We start from the raw sequence: 27,994 nt of genomic DNA on the forward strand, positions 1-27,994 counted from the left end.
TCTTTCGCTTCACTTCGCTTTTGCATGCACAACTTTCCGCTTTATTTTTTGCTTTAAATAAACTGCCTCATCCCAACACACGAGTTGTTTTTTCCACCTTACTCTCTCCCCTGTCCAACTGGGAAGGTGAGCGATAGAGCGGCTGGGTGGGCATCTGGCATCCAGCCAAGGTCAATCCACCACAAACGGTCACAAAACAAAGCCCACTAAGCAGGTAAGATAAAACACAGGTGAAAAGCAGAGAGGAGAAGAGAGGACAAAGCCCATACTACACTTTACAGAGTGGAAGGCAAACCTTTCGGGGAAAAAAACAGGAGAGGGGGGAAAGAAATTGCTTCATTCCATTTTCAAGAGCAGAAGCTTGTGCCACTGCAAAATGTCAAATACTTGCAGCAATGAACAACGTTTTGCTTCTCCATTGTGCTGGTTTGGGCTGGGATAGAGTTAATTTGCCTACAGTTTGGTATCTTCATTATTAAGTTCATTATCTTCCACCATGACAAAAGCAGTGCAGAGAAACTTGACACAACTCCAAATAATGGCAATAGACAAGAAATTGGTCATTTCCCCTCTTCTTCCCTTTTCTCTTTTTTTTTTTAATTTTATAAATTCAAGCACGAAAATAGCAGAATACCTGGTCTTGCCTGCATTTGGTTAAACTAGTCTTCTTTTACCAGGAAGGTTTTCTTCATATTTCAAAGCTAGAAAAACACATACACCCCTCCTCCTGGTGAGGTTAAACATACTACTCTTACTGCAGTGCACAGATTTTCCCAGAGTTGTGTGTGTCCCTTACATAAAAGCATTATCTTATCTCAATAAAAGATGTATCAGCCAACATAGCTATAAGTGGGTGTGGTTCACAATTCTGTATATAAGATAAACTTTGAAGCTTTATCAACACAAAGCCCCAACTTATATTCATGTACTTCTTTAAAATACACTTTAAAATAAACTGTTGAATGACCTAGACAAGTTGTCCCATCACAATTCTTAACTGTGCTCCAAGTCCATTCTCAAGCAAATCAAATAATCATTGACTTGTTTTATAAAAAAATACTGGGAACATGATTAAAGGAAGCTGTGTAAGGCACAGCTTTCAATACTGCAACAGACAACCTCTAAAAGGCTGTGCAGTTGAAAAAAAGCAGTTTCCTAGGTCACTGAGGAACATGTACTTGATATATGATCTTGTAGTAGTAATTCATTTAAAACAAAAGAAAAAATAGTAATTTAGGAATTTCAACTTATGAACATCCAACTGATAGCCTAAGATCTTTTCAGTCAAGCACTTAACGCACCTGCAAATGCTGCACAACACTTGTGATACCCAACAGCAACCACATTTAGTCTGCAGGAGGGTCCTGAAACAAGCAGCAAGCAATTAATACTACCCATCAGTGTAGCCTTGTCTCTTATTTTGAAGACTCATACTCCAAATTTCAAACTGTAATTTTATCAGAAATATATCCCCAACAAAACTGTTAGGTTTTCCCGAGCATATAGTGAATGACACAAAAAGGTTAAGGTTGGTCAATACTTGGTGCATACAGCTCTTTTTCACAGAATCACAGAATGTTAAGAGGTTGGAATGGACCCTAAAGATCACCTAGTCCCAACACCCCCTGCCATAGACAGGGACACCTCCCAGTAGACCAGGTTGCTCAAGGCCTCATCCAACCTGGCCTTCATCAAAATCAACTCGCAAGATTCCAAAATGGATGAAACTATACATTAAATGCATTGAAAGACAGTTAAAAGATGGAGGTAGCCTCCAAATATAAATAAATGAGGTTATTTGAGTGAATATATTACTAATAGGGTTCCTTGGCAATCAGTTCTTGACTTGGGAGTGCTTAGCAATGACCTAGATGAAGGAAAAAAATCATCAGCAAACATCAGGCTTTCCAATACCATCAAATCATACATCTAGTGACAAAAGTCATAACTACAAGATAGAGGATTCACCTGGAAAAGCACTGACTCATAAAAATTCAGGGTCAAGAAAATCTACTGATTATTTTGTCCAAGTAATTCTTCTAATAATAACTTTCCTCAACTATATTTTAAAATTATTGTCTCCTGTAAACAAACAATTAACTATTATTTTTACCCCCTCAAAAAACAGGGCCTGCACACACCATGAGAAAGCCCAAGAAGTATCACTGGGAATATGCAATAACATGCTAACTATGAAGAGAACATACTGCAGGGAGACAGCTCCCACAGCAATCCTTTCCAACACCTTCCCAGACAAAAAAAAAATGCTAGTATAGTGTTACCCTTCATTTTGACACTTCTGGCACTCATTTTCATAGTACTACACCATACGTTACTCGCTGGATCAAGAAATATATTGGGTACCAGAAGAAAACAGAATAACAAGCACCTAGATGTTGCAGCTCAAGTAAGTAGGAAATAGCAAGGGTGTGGGTATGGACATACCTGTCTGAAGAACCCAAACAGGACCAGGGAACATGAGATCACAGTGTTGTTCAGTGTCGTGTGCAACCAGACTAACAGTTAAATTTAAGAAGCAAAGTTAACAACCTAATTTTTAAAAAAATAACTGATTTGAGACCTAAAAAACTAATGGTCTTTCAATTTTTTAAGCAGGGAATAAATATTGATTTGAAGGAAACAGGATGCCTCTACCCCTGTATTTGATCCCCAGTGCAACCACAGCTGAAACTGTACACATTTCTGGTGTCCGCATGCGAACAAAAACTTGGAAAACCAAGTAATAATCAGGACTATCACAAATTATTAAAGTTACTGGGAGAGCTAACTTGCACCAAGAAAATTCCATTGGTCTAGATACTCCAAATACAGACAAAAGATAACCACATAGCCTGCCCAAAAAGGCTGTACATAGAGTGTAAATTTTATAAGAGGTATAATGAGATTCAGTGAAGAGTCAATGGCTGATATACTAAGTAAAACAGGCATTTTTTTAAGCAGCGATTAACTCTGGGCAAATTGTTGCCATAGCTATGGTGAAGAATCCTCTATCATCAGAAGATAAACTCTCAGATCGATATCCAAAGAGAAATACAAGTCTAGACAGAAGACAAATCATGGCAAATTCTATGGCTTGTGCTGCAGAACTGAGTAGTTGAGAACCTACATTCTTCTACTTTAAATTACCTACTAATTAAATGCCATCTTGGAAAGTGAAGTGCAGTACCACTTAGAGAACATTTACTGAATCATTTTTATATGCAACAGTTAAATACCAAACAAACTTTGTCTCCCTGCATTAGGTTCCAAAAAGTAAGCAAACATCTCAGGAAGAAAACCACAAAAGCTATAAGATCTAAAGTGTAAGGCAAGATACTTGAAAATAAAGTTGTATAAGTGTATTAGGACTATGGAAACAAACTCCGCATTTTTTGATGAACCAAATTCACTACTTTGTTTCATTGTTCATTATAATTGACAAACATAGTTTTACATCAAAAAGCAATAGTTATGGCAATTTTTAGCAACCTTTTCACTTAGAAGGTTCAGCCTCCTAAATACATCATAAAGAACGAAGTAGGAATATTAGGAGAAGCTAAAGCAAAAAATACATTCTTTTTACTGAACAATTGTTTTTAAATATAAAATGACTGGGGAAAACTTTTGAATACTTATATACTCCTAAAATGATTTCAGGAACATTTTTTTAGCTTAGCAACTTACTGTCACTTCTCCTGCATGAACAAAATACATATTCATAAACTGGTGGGACTTTTTAAATAAGCCAGGAAATGCATGTGTGCTCCTTCTAACCACATTTATCACTGCCTTGCTAAGTACAGAAATCATCATTCAAAAAGTTAGCAGCAAAATGAGCCAGTAATAACAAAACCCAGAAAAGGGCAAGTGCCTGTTTCAGTGTCAGTGCCAACTGCTACTTCTTTTCACTGAGAGCTAAGTGTGACATCTGGGCAAAAGGAAGACCACGCTCTATTTTGACTGTCACTTCATTCCCTCTGGTACAAGACTGCTGCTCAGCTTTGAAGTGCACTTGCATATCCCAAATATACTGCCTGAGTGAAAATGCACAAGTCTCATGTGTCTTAAACAGATTTTTTTTTCTACATTATTATCAAGCATCTTATGCATTACATTATTATCCATTATATGAATTTATCCTCTGCGTAGGCATAAGCAGCCCTGACACCTTTTGATACAAGCAGCTGAGGAACTAAGAACTTGGGTTACTTGCCCGGGGACAAGAGAAACGTCCATGGCAGTTCTCCAACCAGAGTCACACCTCCACAGTGCAAACCAATTCCTTAACCGCAAGACCATCCTTTTCAATTTCAGCCTGAGGTTCAAAGTTGTCTTCTTCCAAATGTTACTTGCAAGCATCACCGAAGGGCAGAGAATGATGGATTTCTCAGCCTCCCTCTAGAGTTGTTAGAATTCCTTCTCTGACTTGGCTGTTTGAATCGCCTTCTCCACTTTCCCAAAAGAGCTGGTTTAGAGGCAACAGCAAAAGCTATTCAAACTAAATCAACCAGCTGGTCACTAAACCAGCTAGGTTTAATCAGCCACTAACTAAACAAAGAAAAAGTATTTCTTAACTGAAATTTTCCTACAAAGAAGTTAGGGATTTACACTTAACAAGATTGAGTTATTTCTTTTTATTTTTTGTTGATTTTCCTTTTTTTTTTTTTTTAAGTGAGCATTAATGATATTTAAGGGGGAAACATTTCAACAGCAAAAAGTGAAGGGAAGAGGAGAAAAAGAAAGCTTACATTTGAATGTGATTATTTTTGCTAAATAGATTTTAGGATTAAGAAAATAGATTAGTGTCATAATCCAAAACAGAATTTACTAATAACTGATTTTTTGACATTTTAAATTCCAAGTTTATAAAAAATTAATTACATACCTTCTTAATTTCAGTAATGTAAGATATGCAAGTGCTGCGTGTTCAGCACAGGAAATATCACTTGCTCAAGAGAACTAAAATAAGTTGGGTTTAAGTAGTTTTCTTCCTTTTCACCTTGCCTCCTACTACAAACAGAACCTACAAGTGAAGGGAAAACACAGTTTCTAGTAAAATCTATTCTGTAAGCAAAATCTTTAATAGAATGTTAGTGCAATATTATAAAAATCTCTTGAAAATTTAAGATTTCCACAATTCCTAATGAATTATAAACAAAGTTCCAAAAGTTAAGGAGCAGATTTCCAACAACAGAAGAAACAGAAAAGGTTGCATCTCCAGCTCCTTAAAACAGTCCTCCCCTTCACAAATAAAACCTGGAAGGTTAAAACCTGTATAGATATGCCAGAGAACCACACTAAGATGAAAAGATAAGCAGTGGAGGGGTTGATGTTGATCTGATTCTAGTAAGAGCACAAAAAATTCCCTTTTCAGCAAGTTTTTGCAAACATTAAGTGCATGGCTATCTTCTCAGATACTGTCTACTGTCAGAATCCTGACAGTGCAGTTTATTCTTATATTAAAAAACAGTTTATTTCTCCAGGACAGACTCTGCTCCCAGCAGCTATACTGGTATACCTATACAACTATAGTCATATAGTTTGTTTAGTAACCATCTATTCATTTTTTCTTCACCAGAAAAAGGCCACAATTCATTGCTAGAGCAACTTGCCTGGTACCACTGAAGAACTGGCAAATATTAGAGGTGCTAACTACCCCAGAACTCCACCAGCAGATGTGTCTAATTCAGAAGGAATTGTGTTTGAAGATACCCTCATCAATTCTCTTTCTAAGACGTCACAATCTCTTTCTCCAAGATACATATAAAATGTTTAAAAAATGAAAGTTACATACAGATTTTTTTGCTACAGCACAATACAGTGTTGACATATTTTGTCAACATACTTAGAAAACCCTCCCGTAACAGCTACAGTCAAGAGCAGCACAACCTCTGGGAGCCAACAAAGTCAGCCCCTTGAGTCTGATGGTTCTGGCGGTATCCTATCTGCTGCTCAGGACACTGGGAATAAGCAAGAGTCCTTCTGTGGTGGCAGCACTCAGATCGCAAATGTTCTCTGCAACCACAATTACACCATAGCACTGCAAAGCCAAATAAAGACCATGAGAGCAAAAAATTCCCAAATTGCCTCAAAGTTACATTTTTTGTTGAGATACAGAGAATGCAGTTAACCCCCAAAAGAAGTCTGGTGGTGCCCAGGAACAAGAAGTACATCGGGCATGATTCATGTGGGCTGGTAACAGCATGTATTTCTCAACCGAGAGGGGAAACAGGAAGAGGGCAAAGTAATGCTTTAGAAAACACCTGGGCTACAGAACTACTTACGCAGAGCAGTTCAGCTCAGAAAAGCAACAACATTCATTGTTGCTGGATGCAGCAATGCATCCATTTATTGTTGTTACAAACCCAAATTTTAGGCCCAGCTCAAATTCAGGTGATCCAGGGCTTTATATATTCTTGCAGGACAAAGCCCTACAAGTGTAAGTACTAAAAGCATTGTCAAGGAAAAAGAAGAGCAGGAGCCACACCACACAAGGATTTCCAACTACCTTGGGCAAGTGGGAGTTTTAAAACTTTTTACAACATTTTACCAATCTATTAAAAAAACTAGGATAATAATGTCACAGGCAATAAATGTTTTATTAATATCAAATTAATTCATGAAAAATAGGTTTTGTGTGACATGATATGACGCTACAGAGACATATTTGTCCATCAAACACACACAACTCGCATTTAAAATACAAGCTACTATCCTCCCATACACATATAACAAGTAAATCCCAACAGAAATTACTCATAACAGTACTTCAATTGAGAACACAACTATTTGTAATTTCATAGTAAAGACAACCAGATGCCCCAATGTCTCAGACCAGAGACAAGTGTTCTTATGTCAAAGTGTCTGTTTTAGTTTAAGCTCTGCTCTCCATATCCACACCTGAAAAAATCCACAGAAAGTTACAGACTTTAGTAGAAATGCTCTAGATGCCCAGGGCCCCTGACATCTGTATCACACAACAAACTCCCTCCAAACAACCGAAACACCCTGGAGTTTCCTTCTGCTTGTCATAAAGGTGAGGAATCACCTCGCTGATTTCCGTATCAGGTTGTTCCTTACCTGCTAGAAGAGAACAAATAGATTTCTCTAGTAACAAACAAATCCTCAGAAATTCTTAAAACAAGAAGTAAAGCATCTATCTAGATTGACTGAATTTGAGGCCTTCAAATACTTCAGTCAGTGCTTATAAATGAGGTATTGTGCTTCAGTAATCATACCTAGTTGCCTCATTCAAAATCAGACTACCTTGCATATGTCTGCTAAAGGAAGATTTATTTAAAAGCAATACTTCTTTATTATAATTCAAATTAGAGTAATTTCTTCAGACTTGCAGAGGCTACTCTGCACACTAAGTGTTGGATAATCTAGGAAGACCTTTCAACTTCAATACCACATGACATGAGCCAACATTAAATACATCTAAATTATTTAGGCTAATGGATAAAGAGCTTTAAAGAAGAACATTCCAAATCCATGATAACTGAACTCTGACAGTTTTTGCTTTATTTTTCCATTTTATTTATATTCACGCCATCTGGCTGTATTGATCATGCAGTTAAACAATCTTGTGTTTTTTTTCAGATGAAGTAAATTCAAAACTCATTTGTATGATCATTCAGTAACACATATGCTCTTGAGTAATTTGCAGGTGCCAGCTACGAAGTCACTTACTGACTCTTATAGACTGAGCTCCAATTTACAGAAAACACATTCCAGAACAAATATCCAGGAGGCCAAACAGACAACCAAGCCCATGGATCGCTACTCATTTACTGGACTTTATATAATACGCCAAATTTCCACAAGCCTCAAATTTCAAGTGATCTGTTTAGAATTTCTATCAGATTCCACACCCCAAACCACAGATACACACACCAACAGAATGGAGTAAGTGAAATAACTAAAAAAGTTACTTATCCTAAAAGTTCTGTATCATCTGCTCAAAAGGCTAGATTTACAGGAAATAAATTTGGCAATTGACAAAGCACGATAAAGCAACATTAAAAAAGACTGCTAAAAATAAACAGACATTAATTTCCAAGTGCTATGGTAAAACTGTTTAAGTGACAATGATCTTTTTTCCATGTTTTCAGATAAAATTTAATGGACATACACAGATCATACATGCTATTTCCAGCTGTCAGCCTTATCAAAGATTCAATCTCTTCCTAAATACAACCAACAAGCAGCTCTAGACCCAAAGATTTATAAACAATTATCTCTATTTTGTAATTTCACCAGATTATGACCCTTAAAGTCACACATAGTAAAATGAGCTACTGTTTCTACAAGAATAGATGGAGGTGTCAGGAAAAAAAAAGGGGGAGGTGGGGGTTTTAATTTTTAGTCATAGATTTTAATCCACCATTTTGGGTATCAAAATGTGGGGGGTTTTGTTTTTTTTTTAAACAAAACTACAGGAGAACTGATAAAGCAACAAACAAGAGTAATGTGAATCTATAACAGAACTGCAGTAACCAAATGACATGTCTATGTCTATGCATTCTGCAGTCTAGTTTTATGTGTATCCAATTCGTACCATATTCATTATCGTTTATAGCTGGCACACCTATGAATGGCCTCCAGTGTTTGGAATTAGACCAGCCCCTGAAACTCTTCAGGAAGTACTGCTACAGTTCCTACCACTGATTGAGCCACACACGAGTCACCACTATAACTTCATGGGCACTTGTGCAACTCTGTCACTTATAAATACTTCAAAATTACTGTCAGAACATCAAGGTCCCAGCCATTCCCATGTTCTTACTGCTTGTGATCACCTAACATCGGCCACAGCAGGTTTGGGGGGGGTGCGTTTTTTAAAGGTTTGTGGAATGGTTTATAACTACTTCTGTACATGTTCTCTCTAAAGTATCTTCTTCTCTTCAAAACGACCACTGTGGTGCCTTATATCAAAAGTCAAGTTTTAGATACTCATCTTCATCCATCCCCTAAGAGGACAAAGTTGAATAACAGAAAGTAAAATACTAATAGGAACTCTTCACTCTTGCTTTCAACAGATCCCCGTACAGCATTATTAACTCCACAGTCTAGCTTCAACTCTGTAAAAAATTTTGCCCTACAACTAGACCAAAACCAGACCTTCCTCGGGACTTCCACAGATGCACGTCAGCCTGTCCACACCCAACAAATTGCAGGACCTGGGCCTGTCACCGTATCGGCATAAATTAGGACTTGTCAAACAGGTAAGACATAGCAACAGAAGATATTTTATGAGCATAAAGGTAACTGTTTCCACTGTCCCACTCCATATCGAAAGAAAATAATAGTAATAATCACAAGCATGGCATTTTCCCCCCTTTATTTTGGGAGGCTCTCAGTCGCCTTTTCATTCTTTAGGTATCCAAGATAACTTCACACAAGACGGAGACTAACGTGACAGAGAAAGGAGCTTAGAAACGGGACCCTGTCAGGCAGGGACAGCAGCATGTGCCGCGTCAGCCCTTCCCTGCCCCCGCCCGCACCTGCGGCGGCCACGCCAGGGGCACCGCTGCGACCCCACACCGGCCCACCTCCCCGCCCGTTCCTACGCCAAACTCGGCTGGGGAAATAAACAAGTAAAACAAAAGGAACGAGGGGGGAAAAGGGGAGAGGAGCCTGGCCTGGGGCCGCGGCGGCCGGGGAGGGGTCGGCCCGGGCGGCAGCGCCGGTTGCCCGGGCACCATCTTGGGGGTGGCTGGGGGTGAGTGAGGACGCGGCCCCGCAGCGCCGCCGGGGGCCGGCCCGGCGCTTTACCTGCTCTGCCAGCCCTGCAGGAGGTTGGTGTATTTGCTGAGCGTCCCTTCCAGCACCGGCTCCCGCCGCCTGCCGCCGCCGCCGCCGGGCGCCTGCGCGCCCCCCGGGCTGGCCGCCGCCGAGCCGGGGCTGCTGCCGCCTCCGCCGGCCCCCCCGCCTCCATCCAGCCTCCCCGCGGCCGCCGCCCGGCCCGGGAGCCCGCGGCTGGCGGAGGAGGACGAGGGGGACGAGCCCGCCGACGTGGGGCGGCTGCTGCTGCGGCTGCTGCTGTTGCTGCCGCCGCCCTCGCTCGCCGCCGCTTTCTCCATGGAGCCCCGCGGGGGAGGCTGCCCGCCCGCTCCGGCCGCGGCTGCCGCCCGTGCCCGGCAAAGCCCTGACTCACAGGCGGCGCGGAGAGGGGCGGTGCCCGGGGGAGAAGGGGCCGGGCCGCGCCGGGCGAGGGAACCACCGCGCCGCCTCCTCGCCGGGCGGTGCGGGGAGTTAGGCGGCGGTCGGTGCCCCGCGGCTCCGCGGGGTCCCGCCCGCCGCCCCCCCGAGCGCCCCACCCGCCCGGACCGGAGGCAGGGCGCTGCTGCGGAGCCGGGGGCCGCGCAGGGGCGGGGGCCGCAGACGCACACGCGGAGGCACAGGGCGAACGGGGAGAGGCACAGCACACACGCAGACTGCATGGTGCCCGCGGCCGGCACACGCCGTGCGACGCGGAGGGGTGACCCCAAAGGACACGGTGCCCGGGTGTGGGGCGGGCATGCAGACCCACGGCGTGGCAGGCGCAGAGCGCACACCGACACCGCCTCCGGCCCCGGCGGCGGCACCGCGCCCCCCGTGACGCGCCCGCCACATGACAGGCACTCACCCGAGGAGCGGCGGGATGAGCGCTGGGACACCACCGGGGAGCGGGATGCCGGGACCATAAAGCCTGTGACTGACACTCACAAAAGCTGTGCCCACCGGAGCACAAAGCGGAGCGCCCTAGGTGGGGGTTCTTGGTACGGGCGGATGCACATCACTGCCCCTCACCATAGAGCGTGACACCAAGGAGGTGGCTGTCCGTGCTGCAGTACAGCAGTACAGCTGTGCCCGCACACATGAGGTAGGTGGTGCGTCCAGCACTCAGGAACACAATATTCTTGCTCAACCCACAGCAGGTAATGTGTATGAACAGACCATATATCATTCATCCAGACTTTGCAAAACAAACATTATTGTAAAGCCACATTTCCTGAAAACAGAGGATTTAACTCCAAGATCACCATTAAAAAGCTAAGCGGGTCCTTGTACAGTCAGCTTCATACAAAGCTATGGGGTTACATACCCTCAAATCACTTCTATGGCCTCAGTTACATTACAACGTGTATCTTCAGAGCATACCAGAAATGTCAGTATTCTTCTTGACCTTTTACAATTGGAGAATGAAATATAGAGGAGACTCAGAGAGTCTATGAAAAGTATAAACTCAGCTTAGCTCCTGCGCTTTAACCCGGTGGAAAGTTTAGCAGTCCTGTGCACGAGAGACTTTTTGAGTGTAGTATCATGTGTGCCCTGTGTTATGCGCCTCAGAAGATACTCAAACCATCTGAATCCACACACAGATGTCTACATTCCCTATATAAATCAGCATGGAGAGGTGGGATCCTAACTTAGATTCTCCCAGTTTTTTCTCTGGAAAATCCTACCATATGTGTTGTGGTTGGGTAGCTGAAGTGTTGGGCAACCTGATCCTGAATTTTGGGTGGTTAAACTTCTCATGTTATAGCTAAATACTGAGGCACTGCGGTCTGGAAACTTGATTTTAATATTTCATTGGTGGAACATTTAGTGCACATCTCCTGCAGTACAGAGAAAGATTAAGAACTCAGTTAATTTTAAAACCAAAATATTTTAGAGTAAATATTTTCTCAGGTCAGAGCTGTTAAGTGCGATGTTCATGTAAAATTACCCAATTATTGTTACTATGTAAAGAAACCTCCTTACCACAACCTGAAAATCCTCATTCTTAGGCTCAACTCTTCTTCTGATGACCACAGTATTCAGAAGACGTTGGATGAACAAGGCGTGCTCCTTCAGGAAGCTCAGATCCTGCTCGCTCAGGATGAGGAGGAGGTACCTTCATTTGTCCTCATAATGTTACAATGGCAGCCCAAAGCTGTGGAAACAAACTCTTTAATGAGGTAACTGTGTCACCCCACCAGCTACTGCAGCACATTACCTATGTATGTTCTGCATTATAGGTAGTGAATGTAATATTTTCTGCCTTCCACAGAATTTGCTGAAAGATAATTCTGTCAGGAAAAGAAGCCACCGTACACATAAATAGAGATGCCTCTCATACCTTTCTAAACAATAAAGCTCAAGTAACAATGGTGCACTCGTCAGGGAGTTTCTGAAATAAAAGGGATAACAGGCTGTAAGTATATCCCCATGAGAATTTTGCAAAATCATAAAACATGTTTCCTGCTGCTAGAAGGATTGCTGTGATGTGATAACATAGGAAGTCCTCTTAGAAGTTATAAACTAGTTAATAGATGGGAAACAAAACATGTGAATAAATGGTCACTTTTCAAATAGAGGGTAACCACTAAGAGTTGAATCTCTGTTATTCCGTATCTTCTTAAATTAGAGTTAAAACTAGAATCAAATGCAAAAAAATAGCAGAAGGATCTAACAGTAGTGACTAAATCACTGATAAAATGGCAACTGAAATTTAATGTTGCTAGAAACCAAAGTAAAGTACATGTGGAGAAAATAGTTTTTACTATGCATGCATGATGATCTATAAATTAGCTATAGCCTCTCAGGCAAGAGATCTTGTAGACATTTTAAATAGTCCTCTGAAAACCCCATCTCAGTGTTCAAGGGTAATCAAACAAACAGCTGTGATGAGCTCGTTAGGAAAGACAGAAATAACAGCTTGCTGCTATGTAAATCCATAGTACAGCCAGTATCTATATACTCTGCATTTATAATATTCCTTCAAAAAGGACAGAGTAAAAAGAGAAACGGTGTAAATGCCAGCTTTTTTATGAGAGAGCTCACTGAGCAGGGTTTTCATTTGAAAAAGAGACAACCAGTGTACAAAATGATATTCAGATTAATAGGAGTGATTCTTCACAGTTTCTCATGAAACAAGAACTATGGGGGAACTGGTTTAAAACAAGAACAAGAAACTACTTTCTCACATGGTTTATACTCATAAAGCTCATTGTTATGAGATGGTTTTGGATACCAAACGTCTAGAAAGATTAAAAAAGCAATTGTTTTTGAAGAACCTTTAAACAAGGTTGACCAAAGTGTTTTGGATGTATTTGAAGTTCAGAAAGGCTCTAAATTTCTGACTCCTTTAAGACTATTTACTTTATAGTAAATAGGTGAAATAATCCCTGCCTTGTTCTTTCTCTAGATCTTTATCTAAACACATACTCATGGAAGGAATAAAATACTGGACTAGAGAGACCTTTAGTTTAATCTATGGTATAGCTTTTCATATAAATATGAATATATAAATATATAAATATATAAATATGAAGGAATACTAAGGATTCCTTCTTCTTGGTTAACCAAAGGTCCTTTCAAAGCAAACATTTGCACTGTATGCAGCTTTTATATGGTATAGATGGCATCATATCATATAGAATGTGTCATTCTTCTCATCCCTTTTCCCTTCCCAGTTTGTACATATCATTGCAACCTAACAGAGCTGGACAACCTTTCATAGCAATTTTGATATCAGTGCGCCCCTAACCCCATTTATTTGAAGTTATTAATGTTCTTCAAAATGACTGAACCTGTATTTATTTTACTAGCTAATTGTCTGTCCCAGTAGAGTTAGATTTCAGGGCAATATACACTGACTTGGTCTGATGCAATATTGCATGATGTATGCTTTGTCACAAGTATTCCTAATTAGCTATTTATTAATGCAACCTTCCTAATGAAGGTTCACACTGTTTCCAAGGTAACACAGCTGCTATGTTACAGTCCTTTAGAATGTTACTTTCTCTCTATGACCAAACCAAAATTTTGCTTCTTTCATTAAGAACCCAAAGGAATCAAAATAGCTCATTAATTATCCCACCTTTTAGAAAGCTAAATATCTGGTAAGATAACAAATCCAGTACTGTTTGTCTTTGTCAGGAAGCAGAGGCATTTCTCCATCCTATGCGAAGCTACACAACTTTAGCTTCTAGAACAAGGTCAGCTCTCAATCCATTTGCTAATTTGTGTTTCCTGGACATCTTGGGTTGGGTTTCTCTACCTTTGTAACACCCTCCTAGCAAACAGTTTTCCTGAAGGACTTTGCAATTTCTTTTTACCTCCTCCCACCATCAGATTTCCTCTCAACTTCTCACCATCATAATCCTGTGGAGGAATTTAGCTGTATGGTCTACAGAAACTACTTCTGCCCAGGCTACAGTCAGACAGTGAAAAATTACATGGAAGTACCCCAAGGCTTGCTCAGTTTTACCATCTCCTCCTTCTTGCCCTCCTCCTGAGACACAGCTTTATTTCTCATGGGCTTTGGAGACTCAATCCATCTGTAACTAAACTTAAGGCAATACTTAGGGCAAAAGCATACCACTATGCACTTTGGTCACCACTGTCTATAGATGACAGCACTGGAATGATTCTTAAATTATCCCTAAAGTTCAGCTCATGTCACAGTGATGCCACCTGCACCAAACCTGCTCTTAATAATGCTTCCCCAATGGTCTACAGCAACTGGCAGAGAACGAATGCAGCAGGTGGAACAATGTGCAGCAGCAGCAGGTCCTCCATTACTTCCTTAGATCCAGTGCTGTAGATTCCTGAACTTGAAAGGTTAAAAGAGGCAGTGACTCCTCTAATCTGGCCTTTTTAATAACTCAGTACAAGAATTGTAACGTTCTGTCTTATATGATTGTTTCACTTAGATTTAACCAGCACATCATCCACGAGTAACACACTTCTGACCTTAGAATTTCGAGAACATAGAGAAACTGCCACTAACTCTGCAGTCTGCCAACTTCAGGATTAGCTTTGCTGAACCAGTATGCATTGTATCCTCCCTCCATGGTGCCTGTAAGCCTGCAATGTATGATAAACATACTGCATTGCCACACTTCATCCTGTTGTCAGCAGCTTCTCATCCACCAACCATCCTCCTAAACCTCACTTAACTCAAAGTTAGTGACAGGGAAAGCCAAGAAAGACATGGCATATGGAAAACGTACCCAAACTACCTTTACTGCCAGAAACAACGGTGACCAGGAAACACATACTTGCATACAGGTAATTTATTCTATCACACGGCATTGCAAAGTCATGTGGACTGAGGTTTGTGCTGCCACAGCTAGACCGTCATAGCTTATTAACTCAGCTACAGTACACTGCTCAGTAATTTGGAGGTTAGACCAGTTGAAACAAAACTTGATCAAAATGTCTGAACCTCTAGAATACAAACTTCAGGATGGTTAGCTGGAGAAAATACTAGTTTATATTATGGATATTATATATATATATTTGCATTGGATGTCATTAAATGTGCATGAGGAAGCGATGTGTATGACAAACATGATGAAAGGTATTTTCTGCATAGCTAGAATTAACCCTTTGAACTGCAACTGGAAACAAATAGGAAGCTAGTGCATAAACTGAGTGAGCATAAGGAGCTAAAAGAGCACAAATATCACTGATGCTATGTATTGTGTATTTTAGCTAGTGGTAACTGCTGTATTCTGTGCCAGTGATTCTTTGAACAGTTTTTATAGGTACTCACAAATACAGTTCTTTAAAATAAATTCATTCATACACTGAGGCCAGAAGAAAACACGAGGTTATCTAGCATAACCAGCTGGATAACAGAAACCATTTTTGGTTTGATGTGGAATTACAGATAAATGTCAATATACCAAATCTTAACAATGTGCAGCATTTTTACCATTCATTTTTCTATCTCAGTAGTTAAACATTTAGGGATTTGAAAAGTATACTAGCCCAGCAAAGGTCAAATTCAGATTCAAGACCAGACTGGGTTTACTCAATGCCTCTCTCATAACTTACACCAGTGCTTAAGCTCTCTTTTATCCCCCTTTTTTGAAGGGCTGAATGGTTCCAGTGGAATCTGTCAGATTTCAGCATTTATTATTCATAAGGCATGAGGCTGTATATCACTGTAATAATACCCAGCTTGGTGTCCATCCACTTTGTAAATGAAACATCTGTGCACCTGTAATCTTATGCCTAATCTACAAAACCATTTGCACATCCAAAAAGTATTGCTATAGAGCAGTTATACTGCACAGTGTATATTTATTGATAAAATAATGCTAGTTTATGCCGCTTGGGCTCTGACCTCACACTCCACCAACAGCAATTTGTATAGTTGTTTCATAAGAGCATGAAGTATCTTACAGCTTAAGAACCGGTCTCTTTCAAACTGGACCTGTCACTCAGTTCTAAATGTTAGCTCCCACCAATAAAAACTAATAAGCCTGTAAAAGGGAGTAAAAGGCAGGAAAGCTTGGGGGTTTTTTACAGTTCAAGGGTTTATAGTCTTGCGGGTCATACTTTAATTAACTCTAGAATGTGTGGTGTGTGTAATCATCCCAAGCTAGGGATGGCATTTTTTTTGCCAGGGTTCACAGAGTGATTTTAAATTTGGCTGATAACGAACAAATTATAATAGCTTGTGAAAAACACGTGAACCAAAATTTTCTTACTTATTACATTAAATAAAATTAGTTCAAGAAAAAAACAAAACAAAACAAAAAATAAAAAAATTGTGCTGTATATTGCCCAACTCATGCAAATGGTGGGCTAATACTTTTGTGTAGGTTTAATACTGATGTAACTGGAATCTTTACATTCAGCAAGACCCCACAGCACAGAATTGACTGTTATCTTCACTGATTCTGAAGAACAGTATAAACTGTGGTTTATAAAAGCCTGACAACATCATTTATCTAATCCTCTTCTGGTTGCTGGACAGAAAACGACAGCCATATTTTTTCTCCCTCTTCTCCAGTGAATTTGCTTGTAATACTTGCTCTCTCATATCACACACAGCCTTGACAGGAGTATCCAGTGGAGATAACCTCAAATATGCAAAGACCTGAATTATGATTCCGTCCCTCTGGTTTCTAAAACTCAGCTGTCAGCTTTGATCTTTGACTTTTGAGAGCCTCTTCTGCAAAACAGAATGTACATTCATATATAGCTTGATGGAATAGTATTTGCCATGATTTCAAAGGCAGAAACAAATGCTAATTTTTTAGAATAAGCATAGTACAAGTTCAGGAAGCTGACAGTTTTCAGTTTAACTTTTCCTGACCTTGTTTTTTCCATAGAGAATGCCTGGAACAGGCACTCCTTAGCTGCAGTTTCACAAATTCAGACATTCTAAACTCTGAGCTCTGTCAGCTTCAATCAGTCAAAACCTTCCCCCTACTATACTGTGTTACAGCCTAAAAATAGGGCTATGCTTTCAGAAAATTAGATAACAATAAGTTATGAAAGTTGATGAAACAGATTCCAGATGCTAACAACCTGAAATGACAGTGAGAGGAAGAATCTAGGGATGTGCACACAGACAATTTTCTTCCTTCTTTATAAGCTTCACAGAAGACTAGAGAAACTTGTTTTATTTTTTCTGACATCCCATTTGTATGAAATGAAGAATGAATGTTTAACCTTACTATCCTATTGCGGAAAAATAGGAAACAATTTGGGGGGACCTTGGAATCCTGATCAGTAGAGGTCAACCCCTAACTGACAAGACAGGCATTGGATCTCTAAAATAAGATCTTCTCACAAATATTCAAAACTGTCATCAGAAATAAAAATTTAAACCAACAATGTAACAAATCTTTGAATGGTCTCAACAAAAACTTTTTCCATCCAAATTAGGCTTCACTTAATCTGATGTCAGATTTAAAAACTCTCTAAGTTCTCCACATACTTTTCAAAACAGTTAATGAAAAACAAGTAGAAAGGATCTGAGGTTTTAGTGTAAATATCAAATGGAACAGGAAAGGTTTTCAAAAGATCATGCATCTCTTCTTTTTTTTTTTTTTAGAAAACTGCTTGAACAAAACAATCATCTAAAAGCTATAAATAAATTCATACACAACATGTGCTTCATAAACCAGAATAGGGTCTTACTATGGGAAAACACAGCCCATATACTAATTTAATCTGATTCCAGATTCCTTCATGTCAGAAATCAAATTCGCATTGCTTTTAGTAGAGAAGGGCATAGAATTCTATTGCTGACAGGGGAAAAATGGGGTTTACAGGCAGAAACAAAGACAAAAATCAGTCAGTTTGATAGGGTTTTAGGTATTTATTTTTTTTGCTAACAGCAATGAGGACTGTCACACCACATTCGGAACACCAGCAAGGTCTTTGGCAGTTGTTATCACCTTATTTTTGCCAGGAAGTTCTGTCCTAACCAAGTTTAGACAACACTTTCATGGCAACAAAAGCGGCTGGTCTACTTTAGAAATCCCAGTGGAGATGGAGCTGCTCCAGTGTCAGCCTAAGAGTGTAATGGGGAGTTTGCCAAAAAAGGCTAGGTTAGATGCAGTCTTCAGAGGCTACACATAAACCAAATGTGTCAAAATCCTGGCAGTTAACTGGCAGGAAGTTTATAACCCAGGGAGAAAGAGAAGACAAGTCTCCTGACATAACCACAGCATTTTCTCACTCTCATAGATTTTTCAGAAGGAAAACTGATGTTATTTGATGATGCAGTGCACCAGAAATAAGTCAGAGGCCATCACCCACAGACAAGCATTTCAAGGTAATTTGAATCTTAGGAAAATATGACAAAGGGAAACATATCTAAGCAAGCCAACTCAAGCCATCGCACAGAAAAGAGAAGGTTTTAAGGAAGAAAAAAGTATTCTCTGCATGAAAGTAAACTGATGTGCTGATGCCATAGGTTTTAAGATTATTTTTCTTTAGTAGTTTTAAGGGAAAATACCACTCCTATCTACACAAATTTTATGCATAACACTTCTGACACATTCCTTGCACTCAAGTAAATTTTCTTCACAGAGAATAGGAACTGTGTTTGTGCATTCAGAGACACTAATGGCCTTATTAATTAATAAATGTGGGGAAAAATGCATGGAACAATAGTTTTTTCCTACCATTTCTCTAATGTAAAACTAGCACAATTCTATAAAGTTGTTTAAATGCAGCACGGGTCCTTCAAATGTGAGTCTTGATAAAAGAAAAAAAATAAAAGTGAAAGAAAGGTAGAAAAATACTCTTGCATCAGCCTCTTTCTCAGGAAAATTCTCCACTTTAGTTCAAGTCAAAGGAGCTAAGGTTACCAACTGTTTATTTGGCCAAGGGCTGTTTGCTTCAACCAAGACTGGGGAGATAGAAATAAACAGCAAAGCAATATACAGTATCAGTTTACAGAAAAAGGATGAATATCCATTTGTAACATAGAACCAAGGCAGTACTTTTTTCCATTTATAATCTGTAACACAATGCAATTAATGTTTCTCCCTTGGAGAATCAAGTTCTTTTTTCCTCGTGAATGCTGCTCTTACCTACCCAGGAATGCACGTGTGGAAGGACTGACCAGGAAGCACATAGCTTCCTGTTTCCCTGGCTACTGAACTTCCTGTACATTCCCTGTACTGTTAGTGGCACTCTTTGGGAAGAGCTGCACCTCTGAAAAATTTGTACTATATAAAGGAGAAGATGAAGTAATTCAAACCCAACTGGAATCAAAGCATTTAACATAGTTGATCTCTGCTATGCATCCTGTTTCCCAGAGTCTACTTAATGTCATATAACATTAGAAAAAAAATTAGAATACATATTCTAAAGGCTTAATCACAGCTCTTACTCTCTAGAAATACAACAGACAATGGAAGTTCAAACACTGGTATACAGTGTACACAAAAGCAATAGGTATCATAAAAAGTAAAAATGACATTGAGAAGGTCACCTTTTTTACGGTGACTGGTGCTGAAATGCCTGGTATGTTTAGGCATGTCTTGTTAATATAGATCAAAGGGGGTAGTGAAACTGCAGCATAGAAATGTACGAAGTACAATAGCTCTGCCACAAATTGAAACACAAAAGTGTGGTTTTACCTAGGGTACAAGAGTACATTAGAGTACCTGTGGCTGAATGAAAATTGAAGAATCAAATTTGTTTTCTCATGAAGGAAAAGAATATTGAAATGCAGGACACAACTAAAAAGCTTCAGAAAACACTTAAAAGACTGGCATGTTTAGAATTAAATCTGAGCACATTATTTAGACCTACTTCAAGATCTACTCAGTCCAGAGCAAGGCTTCTAGCAGATGGATGGCAATCTAATTCAGCAGACAATGACTGAAAATTGAAGATGTCAGTAAAAAGGACGAGTCTGGTATGAAGCTCAGCTCTGCAGGGTACTAAGAAATATGCATACAAAGCTCAAAATCAAAGTCAAGCAAAATATCACATTCTTACATTCTGTGATAGCCAGCACAATCCAGGAAAGCATGTCACAAAATACATGTAGGAAGAAACAAAAAATCTAATGCATTATGTCATTTTGCAAGGGTGCACCAGCAGAGTGCATAACATCAAAAAGGAGACAATGAGGGCCTCATTAAACCTGATTAATTCCTCACAGGAGTTCTACCAGGAGATGAATGGACTGCCAGCTAGAAGGCAAATGAGAAATGTATTGCTTTGTGCACCAGCGTCCAGCTTAAAACTAATGTATTGCCAGAAATGCAGCGTTTCTAATAAAAAGCCACTAATCATAGAAGATAAGCAATAGGACCTAGATTTCACAGTGGTTAGTTTTTCCCACAGACATAATATATTAATTAGGCTATATAAGTTATAACTGTGTCAGAGGGAAGAAAAGCCTCAACTTTTCGATTTAAAGTAATTATTATTCTTAATCTTACTAAGAAGGCCACACTCAGAGGCAAAGGGAAAGCAAAATAATTTAGGTTATTATGAAGACATCTTCCTAGAAAATACAAAAGTCCTCATAGAGTCTTGAAAAGAGCTGGAGAAGTTCAAGCACTTCACATTTCATTCCTCCAAGAAAGTTCCCCTTGGTCTAACATAGCATGAGAAGAGAACCTGAATGCATTAATTTGGGAGTCACAGAGCAAACAGAAGAACCAAAAGAGCAAATGTATTTCAACATCATAGAAAAAAATATTCCACATAGACACGGATTCCAAAGAATTCAGTAAATATTTTTAAAGGAAACATGTTCCATTTCCTCAAAAGGAAGGAACACTCAGGGAATGTGGCTGATGCCAAGGATTTTTCTTCACTGAATGCATTCTCAAAATCTTTTGGATACATCTGCGATAGCCTATCCTGCAAAGCTTATGGATTTCACTTTTCCTTTTGAGAAAAGGCTAAATCATATTTTTCTTTAATCCAATATTCTAATTAAATCTTAGTGTTTAAAGGTGCAAGATAGTGCCCTGTTAATGTGGTAATTAATGACTTCAAAGCCAATTTTCCATTTCATATAATTTGGACAGCTTGTACAGTTCAGAAGACTTTAATTGTATTACTGATGATGCGTGTTGAATGGTCAAAGCTTGTGTGTGTTGTGTACATTTTAGTGCCCTCAAGGCCAATGCATTAAACAATTTAAAACTTTTGAATAAATACTCTTGCAAATTTGAAAGCTAAGCCATAAACTACTAAGTTCACTGTTATTACAGCAGATTAATTATTCATGCCATAGACTTTATTGGTACACAGACAAAAAAAGACAAGGCATCATCTCTACTAGCAGGAAATATGAGGATTGGAATGTCTAAGAGATCTAATAATATTTGTTTTGAAATGTGCAGCAAGTTTCATAGCAGTTATGAAAATAGATACAAACAACAAGAGGTTTCATTATCTACAGTGTTAATTTATTCTTCAATCCAAATGTTTTCTACACCATCTTGGTATCCATTCTTATGTAGAATACCAGAGCAAAGGAGACAAGTTTGCAGAGATGGGGACAACTATAGGGAGAATAATCTCTTTATGCTAATAATTGTAAAGAATTTTCCTTTTTAAACAAATGGATACAAAATAGGCTATCAAACAGTGCTAGACCCTCTCCTCTACATAAAAACGTAGGTATTTTCTTTTGAGACTGTACTTTGTGGCATGCTGTTGATTCTCAAGGTAGACTTACATAAATAAAAGTGGATTTATGCCTTATTCATATTCAGAATTAAAACTGAAAATTAAAATTCTTCTACTGAAGATATCCAGTGATACTTACTGATATCTGGTGTTATCTATCGATATCTATTTATTGATATTTACTATGTTTATTTCCTATCAGTAGTGACCAAAACTCAACTTTTCTTCACCCTATTTCTTAATCAATATGATTGCATCTTACACACCCATCACTTATGACTGCACAACCCTATCTACAGCAACCAAATTGCATGAGCTTTGGGGATGAATACTTCAAGCTCTAGGACATTATTTTAGGTCTGAAAACCATGTGAGTATATATAACCATTGCAAACAATGAATTATTTCTATCCAAAATTAAAGAACAGGCTGCCCAGGGCAGTGGTCAAGTCACTATCCCTGCATGTGAAATGCTTAAGGACATTGTTTAGGGTAGACTTGTCAGTGCTGGGTTAATGGTTGAACTCAACAATCTTAGAGGTCTTTTCCAACCTAAAGGATTCTATGATTCTATGAAAATTAAAACTAATGATTAAATTGTTAACATCACCATAGTTCGTGGTTATTTTTGTAAACACTTGCAGGGATTTTTTTTCTGTTGCTTCTCCCACACCCAAGTAACCAACTGAGGCATCACTCAGGAATTTGGAATTCAGAGCTCTTTTGGAAATATCTCTGTTGAGCAGGGACCTAAGTTAGCTGCTAAAACCAATGAAGCTATCCCTAAATTACAGATTTTTAGATTTTAGATTTTGCTGATGAAGAACATCTCAGTCTTTCTTAAACAGAAAAGGTGGAGATTTAAATTAAGTCCAAAGTGAGATATTAATTCAACTCATTTACTAATTTTAAGAATCACAATAAAAAGTGATGCATTTACTGTCTGTAAACTTTGCTTTTTGCCACATCTTGTTCAGAAATGTTCAGTCTAATGTTCCCTTTGTCTCTGTCTTGGTCTTTCACTCAGTTAGTTTGCACACAAGTTTCGTAAACCAATAAAGTCCCCATATGTCTGAACTTCAGCTGCATGGGACAGGTTTATTGTTAGGAAACAGCAACTCCCTCTAGCGCCAAAGGAGCTTCCTCCTTTGCAGCACACTAAATTGATCCCCAGTGAAAGTCATTCTTTGCTAATGAATGTCATGTTCTTGTTATAAAGTTGCATTCAGGAGTCTTTCCTCCTGTTACTGTGTTCTGTTATAGCTGCTGACACAAGTGTTAACAGGCAAAAAAATTTAATAGAAAAAAAAATTCTGTGCTTGCAAATTAGGATGCTGTTGGGCATTGATGATTTTTTTTTCTTTGAAACACATGATGTTAAGCATGCTGAAAAGGTTTGATTTACATACTCAGACCCTATCAGAATGGCATTAAAGCTGGCTCACTGCCATCTTTGAAGGCTGTTTCAGAACCCCGAGTCCTTTTACGATTTATGGCAAGTATATGATTTCCAACTAAACAAAAAAAAATAACATTGAAATCAGTCACAGTTACTCTGGATGCTAAATTTGTCCTAGGTGTCAATACTCAGCAGGTTAATATGCATAGAATCTACCACTGAATAACAAACTAGAAAGTTGCAACACCCTCATGGGAGTTTTTATCCTCTGGAGATAAGATAAATAAAAGCCCTACGCCCTTGAGTTACAAACTAGCTGTGGCAGATCAGTTCCACACAGGGCATTCCATGCTGGCTTGGTATGCTGATAAGAGGGTCTGGATGCTGCTGGTATGGTTAGACTGTATACAAAATTATACTGTATACAAAGGTTACTGAGGTTGTCACACAGTGCAGAGAGGCTTTGCGTACATTGGGATTACACAACAATGGAACAGCACGAAACTAGGTGGTAAAGGCAAAAAAACAGCCCACTGCTGGTGAGAAATAAGATTACATCTCATTAAAAGCAACCAGAGGCAGCAGGGAAGCTGTCCTACCTCCATCACAGAGTGGGGACTAGACTGCAATGCTAGACCTGCCCTCCATCCTGCGCTAAGTATTATGGGTGGAAAAGAATAGGAAATGGGGTTTATAGAAAAGATCTCACTTGAAACTCCTGCTACAATGTTCTAAAATTAGATAATGATCTGATGTCAAAAAATATGTGGTTTTAAACCTTTATAGGATCACTTATTATGACCTACTATGTAGAGAAAGGATGAACACAGGAAACAAGCAGCTGCCCTGCTGTCTTAAGGTCAGAAGCTGAGGTACAAGCTGTGTGTGGTGGCACTCACAAAGCAGACAAGCACTGGGCTGTACAGATGCCCTGTATAGATCAGTAGCAGCAAGGTCTGTCTCTGTATCTTTTTGTGCTGCAACATGGCAGAGTTCTACAGTGCACCAGCTAAAATAGCAGAAAGTCAGCACACAGAGCATTAGTGTCTCTACAGTGCAGATAGAAGGGGTGAAGACAGTGGGGCCAAGAAATTACATGTCTATCCCGGTGCAACTGCCAAGTACAATTTGGCTTTCTTACTCCTGTAGCTTTTTTATTTATTTATTTTCCTGACATAACTGGCACCCTGTGAATCCCACATGGTAGATTATTTGGCTTTACACAACTGATAGCCCCCAGCCTGGTCTTCATCTTGGCTCGGTACTCAGCTCAAAGGCTCACAAATTTCCCTCCAGCTATAAAGAACCACCTGTTAACAGAATGTTACCTGAGATTTAAATAAGTAACCAGCCTGACTACCCAGGTGCAGCCATGGTGTAAGGTGATTCATAAGTCTCCCAAGAATCTCTTAAGGCAGTGTTTCTGTATCTGTTAGGTATTTTGTGCCTAATGAAACATTGGCTGGCATAATTGCTGGAGTTTTTATATTTTACATGAAGAGTTAGTAAGCTGCTTTTTACTAAATACCATATACAACAATATGTAGATTTTGTTTATCCTACCTGATTTATTTGCAATTTGATCTCACGTAATCATAGCACAACAAGGGAATAAGAAGATGTTTTCACTTCCACTCTTAAATAGTTTTGTAATCTGGAATAATTTGCCCTTTGTACATACCTTCCTTGCATGAATGACTCATGTATTCATTATTACTTCATACGGCCCTAGTCCCTAATCCTGCATGACTTTACTCAAATAAACTGGCTATGTGGTTGCTTAAATGAGCAAAGTCAGTCAGGAATACAAATAAATTGCCTTCCTGTGCAGCTGATATTTGTCCTGTTGTTAGTCTTACTCCTCCTCTCAGCGATGCAGGATCAGCACAGATGCATCCACATAACATCAAGTCCTGAGCTGAAAAGCAGCTCCTGAGCCAAGGGGTGGAGTGTGCATGGATGGAAATGTGCATCCTAGTCCCATCTGAGGTTTCTCACAGCTTTCTCCTGACCTGGCTGTTTAAAGTCTGATCCAACATTACTCAGTTGCTCCACACCATAGTTGCCTGCGAACAGAAGTAGCCAAAGCCTGGAAGATGAGGAAGAGATTCAGAGAAGGCATATGGAAAATTATGGTTACAGTCTGCAGGCCCACTGAGGGCCCTGGCAACAGCTTGGTTAAAATGTATTGTACAGACCTTTTTAACAATTAATTTCTGTTTAAAAATGGAGTCCCCTTCTCATATTTCTTTCTCCTTGCCTCATCAAATATTCACAAGTTCAGGCACACCGAGGCTGTCATTTTGTTTAAAATGAACCAACCATTGTTTTCTGATTTTAGTACTTTGTATTGACTGTTTCATAGTGAATTCGTATTATTTATTGTTGCACAACATTTATGTGACAAAAAACGTGTTCCATGGTTCTCAGTTCAGTTTCTCTGGATAGAAATGACAGTTCACTAATTTGCTCAAAAAAATTACAATGGCATATAATCAAATTTGAATGCAACAAAAAAAATCAATTATAGAACTGCGTACAATTTCACATAGTCTATGCCAATAAAAGCTATTAAACAGTAACAAACTGACTTTCAGGCACAGCTATTGAGAGTATCAGCTAAACATATTATTGATCTAGCAGGGATTGCTGGGCAGAATTATTTCTAAAAAGTCAGTCAATACATCTTTCTACAATAACTTTATCTGAATGTTTATTCAGACTGCATAGGGCTGCATATCTGATATATGGAAAGAAATGAAGACACACATATCTAAGTCAACATTCACTATGTTAGTGGATGTGCCTTCACTGTCTCAATCCTTAATTTGGAAGTCCCAAACTTCATGTCTTGTGTTACTAAAAACTTGCAGTGAAAGCACTGGGACTGTCTTTCCAGAAACCTGGAAGTTTAGTTGCATGCAGTTAAAATTCATTCTAGATGTACTAAGAGTCACTGGAGCACAGTAGAAAAGAGATTCTAACAGATCTATCCTGATTCCAGATCATCGGACAGCACATCAGGTCCCATTATGGATGAGAGAACTGCAGTCACTTAGCTGGACTTCCCATCACGTGAATGTCGGTCACATCCATGAACTTAGGCTTCCATAACTCAACTGGCCAGACAGCCATTTTACATCTTGAGCAGCTAGAAATAGTTTTCACTTCAAGTCCAGACACTTCTTTAATCTCAGATCCTTCACTGCAACAATGTGTTGGTGCCAAGTCCCCCTCCAGAGCTGCTCAGTGTCAGTGTGATGCTAGAGCACAGGACTGTACCTAACAATCTAAGAAACCAGTGGTAGTAAACCACAACACTAAGAAAATCCCGACTATTGTTTTTTAAGAGCTTGCAACTCCACTGAAAACTTTCTTACATTAAAATGTGGAGGCAACTATGCCAATGAATGTGCAGCAGATCTGCAGCCATCTGTGGCATCACAGTTATAAGGGAAGAGGTACAAACCATTCCATTCCAGTTAAAGCAAAGTTTTTCTAGATGCGGCATTCCATGACATAATAGTACATGATGAGAGAGACCTGGTAGCTTTTTTTGTTTGCAGATGAGAACAGTTATGCTACATTAGCCAGTGCACTTTACCTAAAGATCGAGATTTTAATTCATTGTGCTTTTTTTTTCCTCCCTCAAAAATCACTTTGCAGTCAACAGACTGCAGGAGAAAAAAACAACATAAATAAAACCTGTTTTGATTAATAACTTTGCCAAAATTCTATATAGAATTACATTGAAATAGGGATAAACAGTAAATATTTTCAATTTACTCCTCCTAAACTTCATTTATACTCTATATGTGCTTGATAATAGCTCTGTGCAGCTATAGGAACCCAGTTCCATGGTTTGGGGCTGCACAGTAGGGGGAGGTTCATTTGAGAGTTTGGTAAAGAGATTCAGTGACTGCACTGTCTAGAAGGCAGAGAAACTGTTCGAGCAAGAGTTATCCACAGAACAGAACCCAGGGGTGAGAGCAGGACATAGCTGCAATAAGCACCAGAATAGAGGCACACGTTAGTCTCTAGCAGCTGCAAGGGTCACATCAGAGATACTGATTTATGCTTTGCAAATTGAACACTTTATTAAAGCTGACTGTTAAACAGCAGGGAACTAGGACTATATTCTTAAACCATCACCATTTTCCTCACTTCCGAAGACAAGGGCCCTTGTTATTGTGTGCTTTGCAGAGGAAAGGTTAGAAAGAAAACATTCCCTGTGTGCCTTCAAAATAGTTCAGTGAGAAAGATGAGATGAAGACTAGTTCAATTTCAAGAAGATAGGACTGGAAGACAGAAAAGAAAGGAATGATTTGGGGTCATCTGCACTCGAATAAAAGGGAAAAAATGCACATCTGTAGAGCAAAATTCGTCTTTATTTTTCCTTTTGTAAGAAATAGATTTTAATGCTGTTTATATATAGTACAGAGCAATGACAAGCAAATCTCCTAAAGGTAGTTTTCCACTGCCTAATGGCTGAATGCAAGAAACACTTACCTGGCAGACACCCGTATTTCCAAATATCAGTTTTGTGTATTGTCCTCAGCCCACATAATTCTGTCTCTGTTTTATATTTAGACTCTGTATTCTAGAATACAAATCTAATAGCACTAAATTGCTTAGTCAGACATTTGGCTTTTTCTGTTATGGGCTGAGACAGCTGTTCAACAGTTTAAGCTAGAAAAAGCAGATAAACAT

The 27,994-nt window shown here is 39.4% G+C and overlaps 1 protein-coding gene and 1 long non-coding RNA gene across 2 annotated transcripts in view; one reads left to right on the plus strand and one right to left on the minus strand.

The window, feature by feature from the left end:
• OSBPL10 (oxysterol binding protein like 10) overlaps positions 1 to 10,820 on the minus strand; it is a 118,571-nt gene extending 107,751 nt beyond the window's left edge. The window contains exon 1 of the mRNA XM_027675451.1: positions 9,778 to 10,820. Coding sequence (XP_027531252.1) covers positions 9,778 to 10,688 — 911 coding nt within the window. The 5' untranslated portion in view covers positions 10,689 to 10,820. The remainder of the gene's footprint in view (positions 1 to 9,777) is intronic.
• Positions 9,721 to 27,044, plus strand: LOC113963912. The gene is made up of 4 exons (XR_003533006.1): positions 9,721 to 9,800; positions 11,775 to 11,945; positions 12,038 to 12,181; positions 26,289 to 27,044. It is a non-coding gene; the product is annotated as an uncharacterized LOC113963912 (long non-coding RNA).
• Positions 27,045 to 27,994: the final 950 nt, after the last annotated feature.

The sequence above is a fragment of the Neopelma chrysocephalum genome, unplaced genomic scaffold, assembly GCF_003984885.1.
Source record: "Neopelma chrysocephalum unplaced genomic scaffold, ASM398488v2 Primary Assembly neopelma1_26, whole genome shotgun sequence".
In the NCBI taxonomy this organism is placed as follows: Eukaryota; Metazoa; Chordata; class Aves; order Passeriformes; family Pipridae; genus Neopelma; species Neopelma chrysocephalum.